This window comes from Tasmannia lanceolata, unplaced genomic scaffold, assembly GCF_043159265.1.
Source record: "Tasmannia lanceolata isolate RefF3 unplaced genomic scaffold, GAP_Taslan_0.1 ptg000013l, whole genome shotgun sequence".
Lineage (NCBI taxonomy): Eukaryota > Viridiplantae > Streptophyta > Magnoliopsida > Canellales > Winteraceae > Tasmannia > Tasmannia lanceolata.
Window position 1 is genome coordinate 18,701,058 of NW_027518690.1, and position 18,999 is coordinate 18,720,056.

The window sequence follows — 18,999 nt, forward strand, 5'->3', positions numbered from 1 at the left end:
TTTTGTCTTCTAGCGAACGCGTCATATCCTGTCCGGCTAAGCCTTCTGGGCGGCTCGGCTGGGCAGGTCTTTGTCTTCTAGCGAACGCGTCATATCCTGTCCGGCTAAGCCTTCTGGGCGGCTCAGCTGGGCAGGTCTTTTGTCTTCTAGCGAACGCGTCATATCCTGTCCGGCTAAGCCTTCTGGGCGGCTCGGCCGGGCAGGTCTTTGTCTTCTAGCGAACGCGTCATATCCTGTCCGGCCGAGCCGGGCAGGTCTTTTGTCTTCTAGCGATCGCGTCATATCCTGTCCGGCTAAGCCTTCCGGGCGGCTCAGCCGGGCAGGTCTTTTGTCTTCTAGCGAACGCGTCATATCCTGTCCGGCTAAGCCTTCTGGGCGGCTCGGCCGGGCAGGTCTTTGTCTTCTAGCGAACGCGTCATATCCTGTCCGGCCGAGCCCTTCTCGACGGCTCGGCCGGGCAGGTCTTTGTCGTCTAGCGATTGCGCCATATCCTGTCCGGCTAAGCCTTCTGGGCGGCTCGGCCGGGCAGGTCTTTTGTCGTCTAGCGCTTTGTCGTCTAGCGATTGCGCCATATCCTGTCCGGCTAAGCCTTCTGGGCGGCTCGGCCGGGCAGGTCTCGCCATATCCTGTCCGGCTAAGCCTTCTGGGCGGCTCGGCCGGGCAGGTCTTTTGTCTTTTAGCGCTTTGTGCCATTTCCTGTCCGGCTAAGGCTGTGGACGGCCAGCCGGGCAGGTCTTTTGTCATCTAGCGCTTTGCGCCATTTCCTGTCCGGCTAAGGCTGTGTGCGGCCAGCCGGGCAGGTCTTTTGTTGTCTTCAGATGACCAGATTTTCTGGTCGGCCTGCGATGACCTCATTTTCTGGTCGGCCTGAGATGACCTCATTTTCTGGTCGGCCTCGGTCTGAGATGACCTCATTTTCTGGTCGGATCCAAGTCTTCAGAACTTGAGCTTTATAAGGTGGTTTTTCACTGGGTGTCCTTGGCCGGAACTGGTCTTTTATCCTTTAGCTGACGTGCCGGAGTGAACCACTTCTGCTCTCTAAGTCTGCAATCTTTGAAGGTGGTCTCCACTGCTGGCGTCCTCGGCTGGAACTGATCTCCAAGCCACCAGGATGAGCCGGAGTGGGCCACTGCTGGGCTTCTAAGTCTGCAACCACCTAGCTGTGAGCTAAGTATGCAAACACTTAGAGTCTTCAAGGTGGTCTCCACTACTGGCGTCCTCGGCTGGATCTGATCTCCAAGCCAACAGGATGAGCCGGAGTGTACCACTGCGGGGCTTCTAAGTCTGCAAGCACCGAGCTGAGAGCTAAGTATGCAAACACTTAGAGCCTTTGAAGGTGGTTTCCACTGCTGGCATCCTCGGCTGGAACTGATCTCCAAGCCACTAGGATGAGCCGGAGTGGGCCACACTACTGGCGTCCTCGACTGGAACTGATCTCCAAGCCACTAGGATGAGCCGGAGTGGGCCACACTACTGGCGTCCTCGACTGGAACTGATCTCCAAGCCACTAGGATGAGCCGGAGTGCACCACTGCTGGGCTTCTAAGTCTGCAAGCACCAAGCTGAGAGCTAAGTATGCAAACACTTAGAGTCTTCAAGGTGGTCTTCACTGCTGGCGTCCTCGGCTGGAACTGATATCCACACCAAACAGGATGAGCCGGAGTGCACCACTGCGGGGCTTCTAAGTCTGCAAGCACCGAGCTGAGAGCTAAGTATGCAAACACTTAGAGTCTTTGAAGGTGGTTTCCACTGCTGGCGTCCTCGGCTGGAACTGATCTCCAAGCCACTAGGATGAGCCGGAGTGGGCCACACTACTGGCGTCCTCGACTGGAACTGATCTCCAAGCCACTAGGATGAGCCGGGGTGGGCCACACTATTGGCGTCCTCGACTGGAACTGATCTCCAAGCCACTAGGATGAGCCGGAGTGCACCACCGCTGAGTCTGCGCTTCAAACAGGTTCTACGGAGTGAACCTCTGCACCGCTGCTGAGTCTGCGCTGCAAACAGGTTCTACGGAGTGAACCTCTGCACCGCTGCTGAGTCTGCGCTGCAAACAGGTTCTACGGAGTGAACCTCTGCACCGCTGCTGAGTCTGCGCTGCAAACAGGTTCTACGGAGTGAACCTCTGCACCGCTGCTGAGGCTGCGCTGCAAACAGGTTCTACGGAGTGAACCTCTGCACCGCTGCTGAGGTCTAAGTCTGCAAGCACTGCAAACACTTAGACTCAGGACGCACATGCCTGTCCCGGAGGCTGTTGTCTCGTCTTGTGAAATGACGAGTCTGATTCCGGTCCGGGGACGTGTGTTCTCCGCGCCAATCCGTCCTACCATTTTTGTCTGAGTGAGATTTCGAACAGTTTTTTGTTGCGGGGTCCCACGGATGGCGCCAAATCTGTTAGGTCTAAAATTGGTAACAGGTTATGGTAGGGCTGAATGGTCCGAGCGAACAAGTCACGGCTGAAGGGCTGGTGGAGTCCTGCGCTGCACAAGGGTACAGACAAGAAAGAAAAGGGTCAGAGGACCAACCCGGAGTGGTACTCCGGACGGGCGCTTCGACACTCAAATCAGTATGAGCAGGAGTGCAGAGCAATGTCAGAGCAAAAGCTTAGGGTTTTGATTTTCAGATCTTAGAACCCTCACCTTAGCACAAGTGAAGGCTATTTATAGTGATTCTGAGCCACCTGTCCAGGACAGGTGGTAACACCTGACTGGACCAGGTTTCATGCCTAGTAAGGGCAGGTGGAAGTCCCTGATTGGTCCAGGCAGCATACCTAGCAGGGGACAGGTGTGGGCTTTGCAGTGGTCCCTGTGAGGGCCACGTGTCAACAGCCGATTGGTTGCATATTTTGGACCCCATCAAGTGCCATTACCAAAAAAAAATCCCCAATATATACTTAGATGTGTCTGGACTTAGACTCTTTGAGCACAGATTTGGGTTTCTAGGATTTTTGTTTTACCTTGGTGATGGGTGCCACTATCAAAATCACGGGGTGCCGTTATCAAGAACAATAAGGGTGATTTGCTCACTTTTTAGAGCCATGTTGCACAAGTCATCACGTTTTTTTAAAAATTTATTACCTCTCTTGAAATTAGCTTCAAAGAAACCTCATTTCCTTTTTGAAAAAGTTATGGGAATCTCTCTGGTCTTCTTTCCAATATAGTATATTATATTTAATGTCTTTATACTCCTGTCGAGATCTGGGGTCTTTGGAGAAGATGGGTGAAAAGAAGGTAAGTAGAGGGGGAGAAATGTGCGCCCGAGAGAACGACCCTGACTCCCTTGATTCCGTTTCTATTTTCAGAAAGAAACGTGAAAAGTTGCTCCATTAAATCAGCCCAAAAAATCAGGGAGTATCCTTTTCGATATGGTATTAGATTCGTTAATAGTTCCAGAAAGATTGTTGCACCCGGCGCTCGAACCAGAGACTGGAGAAGAGGAAGAGAGATGGGTGCCGTTACAAAAAGGGAGGGGAAAAATTACCATACGAGACTTTCCAAAAATTCTAGAAAATTGACAAAAATTATCAAAAGAGTTTAAGTGAATTAGATCTCACCAGGTTCGGCAGCAGAAATCGTTCTGATACCCTTTTTTTTTTTGTCTGGAGGTTGGATTTGGAGCGTGAACTTCGCCTTTTGCCCCCAAGCACTTTTCCAGATGGAGATTCGAAAGAGAGATCCGATCTCCTGCCCCCATTGTGATTTTCACCGAAACCAGTGTCATGCTTAGATCTGTTTTTTTTCTTTCGGGTCCCACGGATGGCGCTATTCTGATGACGCCAAAATTCGTACCTAAGAATCGGATAAGCGTTGTAGGCGGATTCGGATGTTCGGGTTGGTAGAGCTCCGATCAGTGGGTGCCTGCACTCAAAGAAAACAACGTTAGAAGGGCTCCCGAAGGGGGACTCCGGGGGCACCCTCCGACGCTCAAGTCAGAAATCGGCGTCAATAGACATCCAAGCAAAATACTGATTCATAGAGAAAGAGAGCGTTTTGGGGGTAGAGGAAGATACTTACCTTTGAGCGTGGGGGTCCCTTTTTATAGATTTAGAGTCCTGGGTAGCTTAGGAAGATTACCTTTCTTTGAGTTTTTTCTTATTGGAAGACTTTCCTATGGAATGGGTTTCCATCCTTATCTTGGAGATCTTGGAGATCTTTATGGTCTTCTTAAAGAATGTGATTTCCAAGTTTAGCCGTCCTTTTAGGAAGGTTGCCGTATATTACACTTTCTTATTTGGAGACGTTACTATGTTGGAGGCTTAATTTTAGGGTTGACTGAGCGGGAATGGAGGAATGGCGGGAACTTTTGAATTTGAATAAGACGCCTTATGCGTAACGGTTGCCCGGATTGATCGCTTAATGGCGAGATTCCCGCGATTGTGCCTAGCTCCTTTTGAGGATCGGTTCCGGTCTAGGGGAAATGTTGTGGGCGCCTTGTCGTAAGTCAGCGCCGATAGTTCCTTATGTGAGTTTACGTGGAGCCATTTGTGTGCCATGGTTTGGTCTGAGGGTTGGTACTGGGCATACCGATTTTACCCCTAACACAGCCCCAAAGTTTATACACCATTTTTTTCTATGGGTGAGAGTGCTCCACGTAGAAGTTATTTTACAAGCTTTGGGTAGCATATTTCCTTCCAAATCCTTATTCATAGCTACTGAATTTTATTAAAAATCGAGGCCATTGTTGGCAACAATCAAAATTTTTTCTATGGAATATTGGTTTATCAAGTGGTGCGACTTTGGAGAGGGGAAAAGGGGTTGGAGACTAAGTGAATTGAGAGGGTAAGAGTGAGGAGATAGTGAGAAGTGGCTGAAAAATACGGAAAAGAAAAACTCTATTCAAAATGAAGGCTGCTAGGGGAACGGAAATTCGTTTTGGCTCCATTTTTTTCGAGGTAAAAAAAAAAGAAAAAGAAAAAGGATGATGTCCTTCACTGTGACACATGCACAACAAAACAAGAGTGCACGAAACACCACCAAAGCCAAAAATCATGGTGAAACGACCAAATCTATGGTAATTTTCACTTTCGCCTTTATCTTCTGAACGGAACACCATTTCTTAAGTGTTTTCAATTCAAAATTGAGTTTTATTTATAAGAATATAGGAAAGAAAAAGGCGGTTCAAAAAAAAATTGAGTTTTATTTTTCCTTAATTTTTCTGCCACTTCGCATCATCTCCTTACTCATGCCCTCTCAAGGGAAATGATATTTATGCCCCTTTTAATCACCAGGCACACTCATTGAAAGTGTACGTTGCAATCAAAGCCCCTGAATTTTTCTGACATCAAGTACATTAGGCTCCTTTTTGTCATTGATACACTGACACTGGGTGTCCGTGGTGATCAAAAGGGACGTAAATATTACGTCCCCCTCTCAATTATCCCTACGCCTCTCAACAGTCAACACTAGGTAAGCTAATATTTCATGGTTGCCCAACATGGCCAATGGAAATGTCATCCTGTCTCTCCCCACTATTATTTAGCTTGTTATAAAAGTAACCTCTCTCTCTCTCTCTCTCAAGCCTAAGGAAACTTAAAAAGTTTTTTGTCACCCAAACAACGTAAAATCAATTTTGAGGAAACTTTTCTCTGTTAAGTTTTTTTTGTAAATTTAAAAGTTCTAGAAAAAGGATATTATGATTTTTTTATGACATTATTTCACTTCCATCGTGACTAAGTGCATTGGTGGCGTTTTGACAACCTCTGTTTTTTTATAACCACTATTGTTGGCGTGTGACAATCATTAATGAATTAACTTTTGACCACTTTTATGGGGAATGGTAAATTTGCCGCCTTTGCTTCCCGAGGCCACCCCCTTGACTGCTTTAGTGTAGAAAGAGAATCATAAAATACACTAGAGGGGACTGGCCAGGAAGAAAAGGGGCCATATTTGTCCCTTTTCTATTACACTTGTACATGTGTCTTGACCTAAAAGGGGGATGGAAAATATTATCTGAAGAGATCTTTAGATCCACCAAGTGGCAAGATTGAAATGGACAGTAAGATATCTTTCCAACTATCAATCCTTGGTTCTCACACCTGCCAAGTGTTTTGATTGTATCCGCCCATCTAGTGGGTGACAAGGTGTCCTAGTGTTAAAAATTGCTGATGCGGGTCAAAATGTGGCCAAGAAAAATCCTTGTCGATTCGGCACAGACGTGGCCAAGAACACAGTTGACGCGGCTGAGTACTCGGTCGACACAATCATAACTCACAGCGAGTCAAAAGAGTTTTTATTGACTCTCTAGGGCAAATGCGAAATGCGGTGGCAAACGCGGAATGTGGCTAAGGGAGTCGACTCAGGGGAGTCCATGATGACACGGGGGAGTTTTAAAACTATGAGGTGCCTATTAGGGTCCGTTTGGATTGCCAAAATTAGGCATTGGAATTGGCATCCTATTCTGATTCTGCCCGATACCGGTCTTTGGTTCAAAAAATGAACAAAAGAAGGATGGCGAATTGAAATCCGGGGCAGAAAAGATGGGGAAAATGCCGACATTTGTTTCCAACCAAGTAGGTGGTATTTGATTATGCCTCAGTTGGAAATTTGGAATTAGGTTTTTAGTAGAATATTTTATTGAAATTTTTCCACCGAATAGGTGGTATTTATTCTGATCCCACTTCAGTGGCAATTAGATTTTGAGTAGAATTTTTTTATTTATATTTTTTTCCATTCTGTTTACGAGAGAATCAGATTAGGAATTGGAAGACGATGCCAGTTCCATTTCTTGATTCTTGCAATTCAAACACAGCCTTTCAAATTAGGTTTTGTAAGAAGCAAACTATTGTTTTTTAAAGGTGTTGATCTTGAAGATCAGATGCGTGTTTGACACGAGACGAAGAAGGCATGTCTTGCCCAACACGATCAGATCAACGGCCTCGATCACCAACGAGCCATGTGGTACCCACAGTCAATTGTTGTGAATTGAATCCTAACCATGATCATTTGCATATAGAATTCTATTTACAATTAAACCAGAAAAATGACAGAAGATTGCTCAATCACAAGTTTTCTTCTCATTTTGTTGCCTCCCAATATCGTTTCCCTTAAAATTAGAAGATGAATAAGTAGTATTCTTTGAGAGCTTTTTTCGGGCCTCATTCAAAGCTCACAAGAAATCGAAGGCTTTTCTATAAAAAAGGAGTGTGGATATTCCTTGCTATATCACATGAACCCCAACCTTTATACCAACTTTCTCAACGCTCATTTTTTTTATCAATACAACACGAAATGATGTCAAAAGGTCTGGTCAATGATCCACATGCGTTCAATTGGACAAATTCTTTTGATCGTTACGATCGGCGGTTAAGATTATGTTATCCGTGAGAGTTTGGTAAGATGGTCAATTCATGGTGATGCCCAAGAAACCTATTTAGATTCATCCTCTAGATCTTGTCTATAGAATCCATGGTTAAACTCTCTTTTTTTTCGGGTTGATGTTCAAGCTCAAAGTACATTGGGTTTTAATTGAAACCCAGCTTAAGGTCGTGCCAAACAATGGATAAGAGTCTATGAATAAAATAAAATCAAGATTGCTTATCCACGTATGAATCAGCCTTTAAGTTCTTAGTGTAGGGTTTTTCGACCGAAGAAAACCCACTAAAATTATGAAGCAACTGTATATGTGGATTAAAGAATCAAATAATCAAGAGGGCAATCACACAAAAGAACACAAAAGATTTAGTTGAAAAAACCCTCCAATGAAGAGGGAAAAATCACGGAGCGAATCCGACAAAATATCCATTAATCAAAATAGGTAATACAACGTCTCTCTCAAGTTCACTTAAAACTTGAGGAAATACAAGAGATAAAAGAGATAGGAGGGTTACCTCTTTGGGAACGACAAATCCCACTTTCTCACTACAAATACCCACTCCGGTCTTCAAGTCAGAGAAACCCAAATCCTCGTGAAGTCTCCGTGTAACAAAAGGAATCAAAGGCATGGTGAAATCTTCAAGAAGCCCAGAAGGCCTTAGGATTTGTCCCAAAGAAAACCCTAAAACCAAGAAGCCCTAATTCCTTTTTCTCTTCTTCTCCTCTTCCCTTTTCTCTCTTTTTCTCTTTCTTTTTTTCTTTTTACGTTTTTGCATTTTCCATTCACGCACACACACCACCGATTCACTCACTTTGCTTTTCTGATTAGGAAAGTTCTTGTTTCCTTTTTTTTATTTGGAACTTGTGTATATGCGTGGGATTTGCATGGGGCTGGACCCCGCAACACTTTGGAATGCTAACAGAACTGCTAATCTCCTAGTCTCACACTTGTGCAGCACTGGTGCAACACTCCACCATTCGCCTTGAGTTAGCCTACCTCAAGTGGCCTACCCTTGTAGCTAAGGCAAGTAAGACCCATAGATAATCACATAAAGAAGCGCGGTTTAAAGAATGTCTTGTATTGATCCCAAGAATATTTAGAAGTTCATAGATTTTGAATGTAATTTGTAAATGGCAAAGCCGGCCTCACCTATTTAGAAGCTCCCCCTCTCATAAAATGGTATGAATTTTGATATTTGGCAAACATCCAACAGTAGAAAGCAACCTAAAAAAATGTCTATACTTTCTAAAAAATCCCATACATGTCTCTACCAAGAAGTACAAGAATATCTCTGGAACATTACCAACTTTACAAATGTTTACACACTATAAACTCTACACATGCAACTCCATACTTCTAAAATATTCTTTTCTCTTCCATGAATGTCTTAAGCCTCTATTAAGCCTATAAAAGGAGATCAGGGAAGTCATTACACTCATTTTTGCAAAACCCAATTGTCGTTGAGCAAAATGACCGATATATTCACTTGGTGGCGAATCAACAAAACCCAATTGTCGTTGAGCAAAATGAAAAGTTGACCGAGCAAAATGATTATTCACAGGTTGGTAGCAGAAATGGATTTCCTGTTAAGAACAATGAGAGTCGGGTCCAGAATCAACCTCAAGTACTACCACAAATTCCTCAAGTGAATGTTTATGGTATACCATTTAACAGGACTGGGGCAAGCTATGCAAAGCGACGTACCCAAGTTTTGGTTTTAATCAATAACCTCTCTTGGTAATTTTTTTTTCTATCCTAGCACGTTGGGTTGAATAAGGATCAAGTTACGAGATGATTTAGAGCAATTCTAACCTATAGATAGACCAGTTTAATGAAATCTTATATACCGAATAGTATGACGAGTACTGTCCATACCATAGGGGTTATAGGATTTTCGAGTTCATTTTTTGCTTATTAAAAATAATTAAAAGGTGATTGAAAAAATTTATTATTATTATTATTATTATTATTATTATTATTAGGGCTTACTATTCCTGCGCTCGAGCTTAGATAAGCTTATCTGCACTCGAGTGCAGAAACAGGGTGGGCCCACATTGTTGGGGTGATCCAAAGCATTCATTTGGAAGGTCCTATTATAGATACGGTGTCCAAAAAAAAATCAGCTCCATTGGATCATCCTAACCCTTCCATTTGTGCAGGGGGGAAATTGTTAGATTTGTGGACAAACAGTGTCTGTCCATTTTCCCCTCCACTATTGGATGGGTTAGGATGATCCTATGGATCTGATTTTTGGCACAACCTATCTATGGAAGGGTCTTCCAAATGGATACTTTGGATCACCCCATAAATGTGGCTTCACATGATTTATCAGCACTCGAGCGCAGATAAGCTAGGCCCGGCAAACGGCTAACCCAGGCGGGTACGGGTACAACCCGTGCAGGTACGGGTACCGGGGGGTACAGGTAAGAAATACCGGCAAGGGTACTGGTAGCCTTTCATGAACCCGGAACTCACCCGGGCGGGTACGGGTATACCCGCGGATAACCCAGCAAATTTAAAGAAGAAATTATATATATATTTACGAAAAGAAACTATATGATGAATGGGTGTATGAACACATAAATGTGGTACGATGGATGTACAAGCCTTGATATTTAATCCAACAGCAGCTTCTTAACAAGTCAGCTGCTGTTGGATCAAATATCAAGGATGGGATGATGAGTACATGTTTATACACCCATTCATTATACAAATTTTCATCTACTTTAACAAATGTTTGTTTTCGTACAACCAAAGATACCAGTTACATGGTCTGATTGCTTTGACTTGTTTTGTTGGCCCACCCACATAGTCTATTTTTTAGTGTTTAGTGTTTAGGCCTTAAGAATAAAAAGTTAAAAACCGAATGGCGGGTAACCCGCGGGCACCAACGCCCAACCCAGACCCACCCGCGGGTCACGGGTACGGGTTGGGTGCTGGTATTTTTTTTCGCGGGTATTGAAATGGGTACCCGTACCCCTGCGGGCCCGGTGTACCCGCGGGTACGGGTCCCATTTTGCCGGGTCTATCTGCGCTCGAGCTCATAAACCTTTTTCCCTTATTATTATGATTATTATTAGGGATTTGCTAGCGTCCATCGCAAAAGGCATTTCGCGGATGGTCTGTTGCATCTGACAACAGCCACACCGGCTCACTTTTCAGCATATTTTGTCTTCATTCACGAAGTGGCTGCTGTCAGATGCAACAGACCATCCACAAAATGCCTTTTGCGTATTATTATTATTATTATTATTATTATTATTATTATTATTATTAGGGGAATGCTAGCCGTATACGGAAGGTCTGCAAATAAACCTCACACATGAGGATACGTCTCTACCTAACTCCTAGAGTCTGGCTGGAATGTGGAATGCATTCAAAAGAGATAACTGTTTCCACATGTCTTCATGGAGGTGCATTTGAGATACGTATGTAGCTACCATTTCTCCTAGCCTCCTCCTCCTCTTCTTCTTCTTCTTCTTCTTCTTATTATTGTTATTATTATTATTAGGGATTTGCTAGGGATCATTGCAGAATGCATTTTACGGTTGGGCTATTGCATGTGAGAGCAGCCACACAGGCTCAGACTTTGTCTTATTTGTTTAATTAATCTGGGATGGCTGCTCTCTCATGCAACAGTCAAATTGCTAAATGCCTTCTGCGATGGTCCCTAACAAATTCCTTAATAATAATAATAATAATAATAGTATTAGTATTAGAGAAAAATGTTCCTAAGCTATAGCTCAAAAACACATGTGGCTTCACATTTTTTGGGGGATTCAAAACATTCATTTTGAAGGCCCTTGCATGGATTGGGTGTGTACCAAAAATCAGCCCTATAAGATCATCTTAACCCAATCAAAATTGGAGTGGAAAATGGACAGATATTGTGTGTCCATGTTTCTGCCCATTTTTTCCCTCAACAGATGGCAGGGTTAGGATGATCCTATAGGGCTGATTTTTGGTACACACCCTATCCATGGAAGGACCTTACAAATGAATGATTTGGATCCCCAAAAAATGTGGAGCCACATGTGTTTTTGAGCTATAGCGTAGATAACCTACAGCTTAGATAAGCTACAGCTTAGGAACACTTTCCTCTTATTATTATTATTATTATTATTAAGGACTTGCTAGGCAATTTCACATAAACCTATTTCTTGGCCAAGGGGGTTCTCCTCTTCAGAAAAAGTGACCCAAGAAATGGATCACCCAAACAATGTGGCCCCTACTGTATCTTAAGCTAGTGTGTAGATAACTTATCTACACTAGTGTGTAGAAACTCTTTTCTCATATGCTACAGCCGGTCCATATGCCTTCTGCGATGGTCCCTAGCAAATCCCTCATTATTACTACTACTACTAAATGAGGCGGGTGCAAGTCGAAATGTGGCCAGAACAAATCTCCCAGCCCTAGTACTCAGTTGATGCAGTCATGACTCAACTAAAGAAAGTCGGGCACACACACACCCCCGAATAGTTAACTTTTAAGCCTTTTGGAGTTAACGGTGGCTCCTCCACCCCCTTGTATATCCCCTCTGGGGGAAAGTATCACTGCCCAGAAAGTCGAAAGAGTTTTGATTGACTTTGTACCTCAAAACACGGCCTTAAATAATAATGTGGCCAATGTAAGCGAGTACACTCGGCGAGTTTTGAAACTTTATAGTTTAAACGGTGTTCATCATAGTTTACCCCAAACGAGCTCTTTGACTATTAAAATAAAGTAAGTGATACATCTAGTCCCTTTTCTTCCCTGGGAACCCCCTTCTACTTCAAAAAGAGCAGTCTTAAATACAAGAGAGGGGGTGGCGCGTGGAAGAAAAATGGGGAGAATATATCATTTCCCTAATATATAATTGCTATTATTCGGAAATATTGGGAACGTGCTTTAATCATCTTCACCGGCAATTAAATACACGTCATGAGATATGTGAGAGGTAAAGCAAAGGAAGAGAGCGTTGTGAGCGTGTGAATCCTATAAATAAAAGAGGTGAAAGGAGGTGGAATTTATCTTTTCTTCCATTAATACCTAAGGCTCCTTTCCCTTCTTTCAAATCTCATCTCTCCTTATTATAAAGCAAAAATCTCAGCACCCTTTCAATCCAAATTTTTTCTCTCTGATTCAATGTTTGAAATCTCAAACACCCATCTGCATCTTTGTGTTCTTTCTTTTTTTTTCCATTTTTATTCCCCTTATGACCCAACATATTTAGAATCTTTGGAGGGTCTGTGAGTTTTTCTTATTCTGAATTCTCTTTTCCATATTTCATGTTAGTACACAAAATCTATCGATTCACCGGCCGTAAATCTGTAGATTTTTACGCTGTTCTTGGTCAAATACTGAAGTAATTAAATCCAGATAGATTGTTTTTAAATTTACCATATCAAGTCATCACACATGTGATAATGGAGAGAGAGGAAGAGAACTACTCAGTATGTTTTACTCTCTATATATCCCTCTACTGTTATTTTCCCATCAATTTGACATGTAAGAATGATGTTTTACTTGAAATCTGAAATGTTACAGGCAGATCTTCCGTCGGGCTTTACGGGACTGGACTACTCTCTAGATCACCACCACCATCATCAACTTCTCAGGCCAAGGAATATTGGAGAGAATTCGGAAAACGGCATTGGGATGGTTGATTACATGTTGAACAATCCTCCCCCTACCTCGGCCGACAAATTGAACTTTGCCGACGTGATGCAATTTTCCGATTACGGACCCAAGTTGGCCTTAAACCAACCGATGATCTCCGATGAATACACCGAGATTGACCCCGTCTACTTCCTTAAATTCCCTGTATTGAGTGACAAGTTTCAAGACCCTCTAATGGTTCCTCCCCCACCGGCCGATGGGAGATTCAATCAAACAAGTATAGAGAGTAGAGCAACAATTATGGAAGAAGGTGATGATGATGGAGAGGAAGAAGAAGCTTTAGTATCCGAGGAGACATCGGTGCGGCTTCATCTACTAGGAAGTATGAACAACAGCGGTTAGTATAGAAAATCAAAATACTTTCCAATATACCCAAATGTCTTTTGATGAAAATCAAGCAATACTATTAATTTTAACTGAAATTTTTTTAGATACCCTAACAGGTAAGACCCGGCGGAAGAGGCCAAGATCTGTTAAGACTAATGAGGAGGTGGAGAGCCAAAGGATGACTCATATTGCAGTGGAAAGAAACAGAAGGAAACAGATGAATGAGCACCTTAGAGTGCTTAGGTCTCTCATGCCAGGCTCATATGTGCAAAGGGTAATGCAACAAAAGAAACCCTAATTCTCTATTCTTATTTTCTTTTATCCTTTTCAGCCACATGCTTACTTTCTAAAAAAAATAGTTTTTGATTTTTGTTTTGTTACCTCAATTTCTAAGCTGTTAGAGTAAAAACTATGATGGGTTTTAAGTTTTGATCTAAGAAGACTCATGCTTTCTTAGTTTCAAGAAATTAAAAAACTACAAAGAGATGGATTTAAAGTTAGAGAAAAATGAAAATTTCATGATTTTTTCAATGTTAAATTCAACAAAGGGATGGTACGTATTTCATGCTTTTTTCTCAACGTTAGATTCAACAAAATTATGGGTATTTATGTTGAAGTAAAAATTAAGAAGAAAAAGAGAGATCTTAAACAAAAATTTCATATTTTTTTCAATGTTAAATTCAACAAAAGGAAGGTATTTCATGATTTTTCTCAAAGTTAGATGCATCAAAATGATGGGTATTTATGTTGAATTAAAAATTAAAAAAATATAAAGAGAGATAATTTGCTGATGAGTAGGAACAAGAAATTGAAAAATAAAATAGAGTGATAAGTTGTCTACTGAGTAGGAAATGTGGGTTTTTTAAGTAGTATAAATTTACAGGGAGACCAAGCATCAATTATTGGGGGTGCAATTGAGTTTGTAAGGGAATTAGAGCAACTTCTTCAGTGCTTAGAATCCCAAAAGCGACGACGATTATTTGGCGGAGAAGGCACTCCACGTCCCATAGGCGATTCTCCTTCTTTGGCAATCCAACCATCACAAACACCATTCTTTCCCTCCTTACCACTCCCTAATGATCAGATCAAGCTCCTAGAATTTGAAGGCGGCCTCCAAGAAGAAACGGCCGAGATCAAATCATGCTTAGCGGATGTCGAGGTTAAGCTCTTGGGCTTTGATGCTATGATCAAGATCCTCTCTCGAAGGAGACCCGGCCAGCTTCTTAAGACGATAGCTGCCCTCGAAGATCTTCAGCTCAATATTCTCCACACCAACATCACCACCATTGAACAAACTGTTCTCTACTCCTTCAATGTCAAGGTAACATTCTTTAATCTCATGTTTGGCAACCATGAATTTTTTTTTTTTTCAGAAAAATATTAGCTTACCAAGTGTTGAGAGAGTAGGGAAAGTGGGCAACAAATCAAATATATTAACTACTGAGCAAACCTAGGCTCATGTAAAGATTCCAAAAAGATGCTCTGGATAGAATTTAGAGGGCATGAGTTAGGAGATGATGCAAAGTGGCAGGGGCGGAGCCAGGAATTTGAACTTGGGGTGCCTAACAAATTTGCACAGGGCTTGCATTGGTCATTGGGGGGGGCCATAATGGGGGTCAAATGGATTTTGCAATAGTCATTAGGTGGGGTCAAAGGGATTTTGCAAATCATTGGGGGGCCTTGCCCCCCCCCCCCCACCCCAAAGCTCTATGTGCCTCCGCCCCTGCAAAGTGGCTGAAAAATTAGGGGAAAAAAACTCTATTTTGAGTAGAGTTTTTCTTTTCCTTGTTTTTCAGCCACTTCTCACCCTCTCCTCACTTACACCCTCTCAATTCTCACCCTCTCCCACTTTCCCTACCCCTCTCTCAACACTTGGTATGCTAATATTTCATGGAAAAAATCACAGTTGGCAAACAGGCTCTCTCTCTCTCTCTCTCTCTCTCTCTCTCTCTCTCTCTCTCTCTCTCTCTCTCTCTCTCTCTCTCATGCTTGAAAATCATATCCAATGGTCAGATTGCCGGCGAGCCGAGGTTTACGGCGGAAGATATCGCGAATTCAGTTCAACAGATATTCAACTTCATCCATGCAAGTACCATATGATCTTCAAACAGTTTCTCTTCTGTCATATTATGGGCACTCTATATTAGTAAAACTATTACTTACCAAAGTGATGCTACTTCAAAGTTAAAAAACTGTCTGTACTCATCTATCAATCTATATACATTATTTGCTGCCTTTGTTGTAAATCTATCTGTTTTGGAAGGTTCTGAGACAGTCTCTGGATATGGGTTTTGTTAATTAAAGCTTTTTGCACGTATTCTGGTTGAAAGTCAACGTGCACGACATTTTTTGCAGTGGGTTGACCTGTCAGACTTGACTTTGTTCTGATTAGGGTTTTGGGAGGAGGATGGTCCCGATCACTTTGGATTTTCCCTTCTCTATTTTTCATTGGCTGATGATAAATGCACCGCTTTTCTTAACCATGACCACCCTCCAGTAGTGCTTTTGATTTTGAGTCTTTTTTTCCATAGTTATGAAATTACAATGATGGGGTGGCCCTGGTAAATAAACGGTCGGATTTATCATTTCCGTTCTCATTTAGCTATTGACGTAGGGCCCATCATCTACCACTCATATCACACTATTCTAATTGATTTTCAAAGTCACACCCATGGGACCATCCTAATCATCTCATGGATGGATTTTATTTATTGATCGGATGGTTCAGAGTAATTATTGCTTGTGTTGAATAATGTATTAGGGGTAGTTTAGTCATTATTAGTAGATTAGGGGTATTGACGTAGGGCCCATCATCTACCACTCATATCACACTATTGGGCCTATATATACATCATATTCATGAAGAGCTCCCTAGTGGAGTTTTTCCATCCTTCACTCCTCTTCTTCTTCTTCCTCTCTTCTAACCCTAATCTCATTACTATCATGGTATCAGAGCCAAAGGGATGATCCTCAATGAAAAGAAGAAGAGTCTATCCTACTTTATCTCTTTCACTCCATTCCCTCCGTCTCTTTCCCGCAATATTTTTTTTCTTATTGTTTTCCCAAACAGCGTAAACCTCTCTCTCTCTCTCTCTCTCTCTCTCTCTCTCTCTCTCTCTCTCTTCGAAAATAGAAAACCCTAAAATATCAGATCTAGCAAAATCCCTAAAATATGTCTCTCTAGTTTATCTTTCCTCCTCCTCTCATATTTTCACTCTCACTCTCACGTGTGCCATATCGTTTCTCTCTGTTTGTGCTATTTTTGCGCCGTATGGCCTTCTCTCTCTAACATCTCTCTTTTCGTATCCTCCCACCGTAAATCTGAAACCCCATATCCCTCTATTTATGGAAAACAAAACAAAAAGATTTTCATTCACTCGCATTTACGATCTCATATCCTCTTCTCTCTCTCTCTCTCTCTCTCTCTCTCTCTCTCTCTCTCTCTCTCTCTCTATTGTTTAAGGCAACCATTCTTGTGGGTTTGAGTTTGTCGTAAACTCAAAAAAAAAAACATGCAAAACTCTTTTGCTGTGAACTCTCATTCTCCATCCAAACCCTTTTGGGTTCTCTTCTCCCACCTATTCGTCCATATTCACCCCAAATCTTCACTCTAAATCATTTATTTCCTTTTTTTTATATTTTTTGGCCTCTTTGAGTCTCGACTCAAACATCTCAATCTCAACTCACAATCCCAAATCCCCTTCTTGTATCATACTTTCTCACCACCTAAGCCAAATGGCTCCCAATATACCCAAACTCCCTCTAAATCTTTTTATTTTCTCTTCCTTTGGGTTGCTATCCAAGGCGCATACCAAGAGTTGACTGAAATGTCCGAGAGAGGTATGGTGCCTTGGAAGTCTTCTTTCGTGGTTTTTGGTGTTGTTTATTTTCTTTTATTGTCTTGCGGTTGTCTTCTTGTCATCTCTTATCTCTTTCTTTCCATTGTATTTTATGACATTTGTGTTCTTTGTGTTTTTCTATGTCCTTTATGTTGTATTCAAGGCGCACAACAAGTGTTTAGTGAAGTGTCCAAGAGAGGTGTTGCGCGTTGCTTATCATCTTTTGGTTGCAAGTTGAGAGACCGCAGGCTTCAACTTGAGGGGGAGTGTTATCATGTAGCCCTTTGAAGTCCTTTGCGTGTTGTCATGTAGTTCTTTGTATCTTTCCTTTAGGGGGAGTGTTGTTCTCTTTGTTGTCTTTTCTTGAGGGGGGAGTGTTGTTAGTATTGTCTTTATCTTCTTGAGGGAGTGTTGTTTTATTTTCATATCGAATTTTCATGTCTCTTTGTGTTATCCGGCTTTATGCCTTATCTCTTCATGTTATCTTCCCCCTCTTTTTCCTGGCAATGGCTTCCATATCTATCGTTGGTTGGCTCTCTTACAAGTGACGGGACCGTCACCTCTAAGAGAGCCGACCAATGATGGATATGAAAGTCATCGCTCGGAAAAGGAAGGAGAAGATAACACGAAGAGAGAAGGCATAATGCCGGATAACACAAAGAGACATGGAAACATTGTATCTAAACAAGACAACACTCCCTCAAGAAGACAAAGACAACACTAACAACACTCCCCCTCAAGAAAAGACAACAAAGAGGATAACACTCCCCCCTAAAGGAAAGATACAAAGAACTACATGACAACACTCAAAGGACTTCAAAGGACTACATGATAACAACGATGGCTTCCATATCCATCGTTGGTCGGTTCTCTTACAGGTGACAGTTGTTTTCCGTCGATCTCTCTTTTCCGGGCGATGGTTTCCCCATCGTCGGTTGGCTCTTTTCAGGCGAAGATGTTCATGCAGTCGACCTAGTCTCTAGACGATGGTGTCACCATCGTTGGTTGTTTATCTTCCCTATCTCTTCTTCTCTCTAGGTGATAGTTTCGATGGTTTCCCATCAGTAGTTATCTTCTATTTGCATGGTGCTGCTTAACTGGTATTCATGTTCGTGGTGCTTCACAGTTGATCACGTGCGCGCTTTTGGTGTGCCTTTTTTGCTCGATGGATCATTGCTATTTCCCTACCAAGGTGCACGGTTCGATCATTTGTGGTTCCAGACTTATTTGCCTGGTTCTCATTCAGTGGGGGACCTGGTTGTGACTGCTCTCACCGTAGTGCTACTTCAGGGGGAGCTGTTCCTTTTTTGTGGCGCTGATCTCGACGACCATAGTCTAATGGTGGCAGTTATATTTTGTTATGCTTTCCTTATGTATTCACCACACCAACTTGAGGATGAGTATTATACCAAGCTGGATGTGTGTATGAATTGTACGTTTTGATGTATGGTCTTTTGTTGTTCTTTTAGTTGTTGTTGTAGTTTCTTTGTAGCAAGCTGGATTTTCATAGTGTATACACTCCAGTTTGAGGGGGTGTTGAATAATGTATTAGGAGTAGTTTAGTCATTACTAGTAGATTATGGGTATTGTAGTCATTGTACATTGTTGCCCTTGTTTGGGCCTATATATACATCATATTCATAAGGAGCTCCCTAGTGTAGTATCTCCATTCTTCACTCCTCCTCTTCTTCTTCCTCTCTCCTAACCCTAATCTCATTTCTAACAGCTTGGTTGCTTATCGAAAATAAGGTGCACTACGCAATGGCCCATCTGATTTCGTGATTATAAGCACAACCTCGCATCAATATTATTATGGAAGCAAATGATATATATCTGCACTCACTTCATTGTCTTAACAATGATAC

The 18,999-nt window shown here is 42.3% G+C and overlaps 1 protein-coding gene across 5 annotated transcripts; it reads left to right on the top strand.

Annotated features, from left to right (window-relative positions):
* The first annotated feature begins 12,330 nt into the window (after positions 1 to 12,330).
* On the top strand, positions 12,331 to 18,735 carry LOC143890890 (transcription factor FAMA-like). 5 transcript variants are annotated; one of them, XM_077395574.1, is made up of 6 exons: positions 12,331 to 12,742; positions 12,837 to 13,290; positions 13,400 to 13,569; positions 14,179 to 14,616; positions 15,309 to 15,380; positions 18,261 to 18,735. In XM_077395574.1, the coding sequence occupies exons 1-6, from the start codon at positions 12,716 to 12,718 to the stop codon at positions 18,396 to 18,398; spliced, it is 1,299 nt and encodes a 432-aa protein (XP_077251689.1). In that variant the 5' UTR covers positions 12,331 to 12,715; the 3' UTR covers positions 18,399 to 18,735. The 5 variants fall into 5 exon arrangements, with proteins under 5 accessions (XP_077251689.1, XP_077251688.1, XP_077251687.1 ...); XM_077395573.1 differs by having other exon boundaries at positions 12,837 to 13,305; positions 13,412 to 13,569; positions 18,261 to 18,734; XM_077395572.1 differs by having other exon boundaries at positions 12,837 to 13,305; positions 18,261 to 18,732.
* The last annotated feature ends 264 nt before the right edge of the window (positions 18,736 to 18,999 follow it).

Bases quoted from the DNA above. Each gene is read 5' to 3' on its own strand.
- LOC143890890 (XM_077395571.1), top strand. From the start codon at position 12,804: ATGATGTTTTACTTGAAATCTGAAATGTTACAGGCAGATCTTCCGTCG. The intron at 13,570-14,178 runs GTAATGCAACAA...ATAAATTTACAG, and splicing joins CAGGCTCATATGTGCAAAGG to GGAGACCAAGCATCAATTAT. The intron at 15,381-18,260 runs GCAAGTACCATA...GGTGCTTCACAG, and splicing joins AGATATTCAACTTCATCCAT to TTGATCACGTGCGCGCTTTT.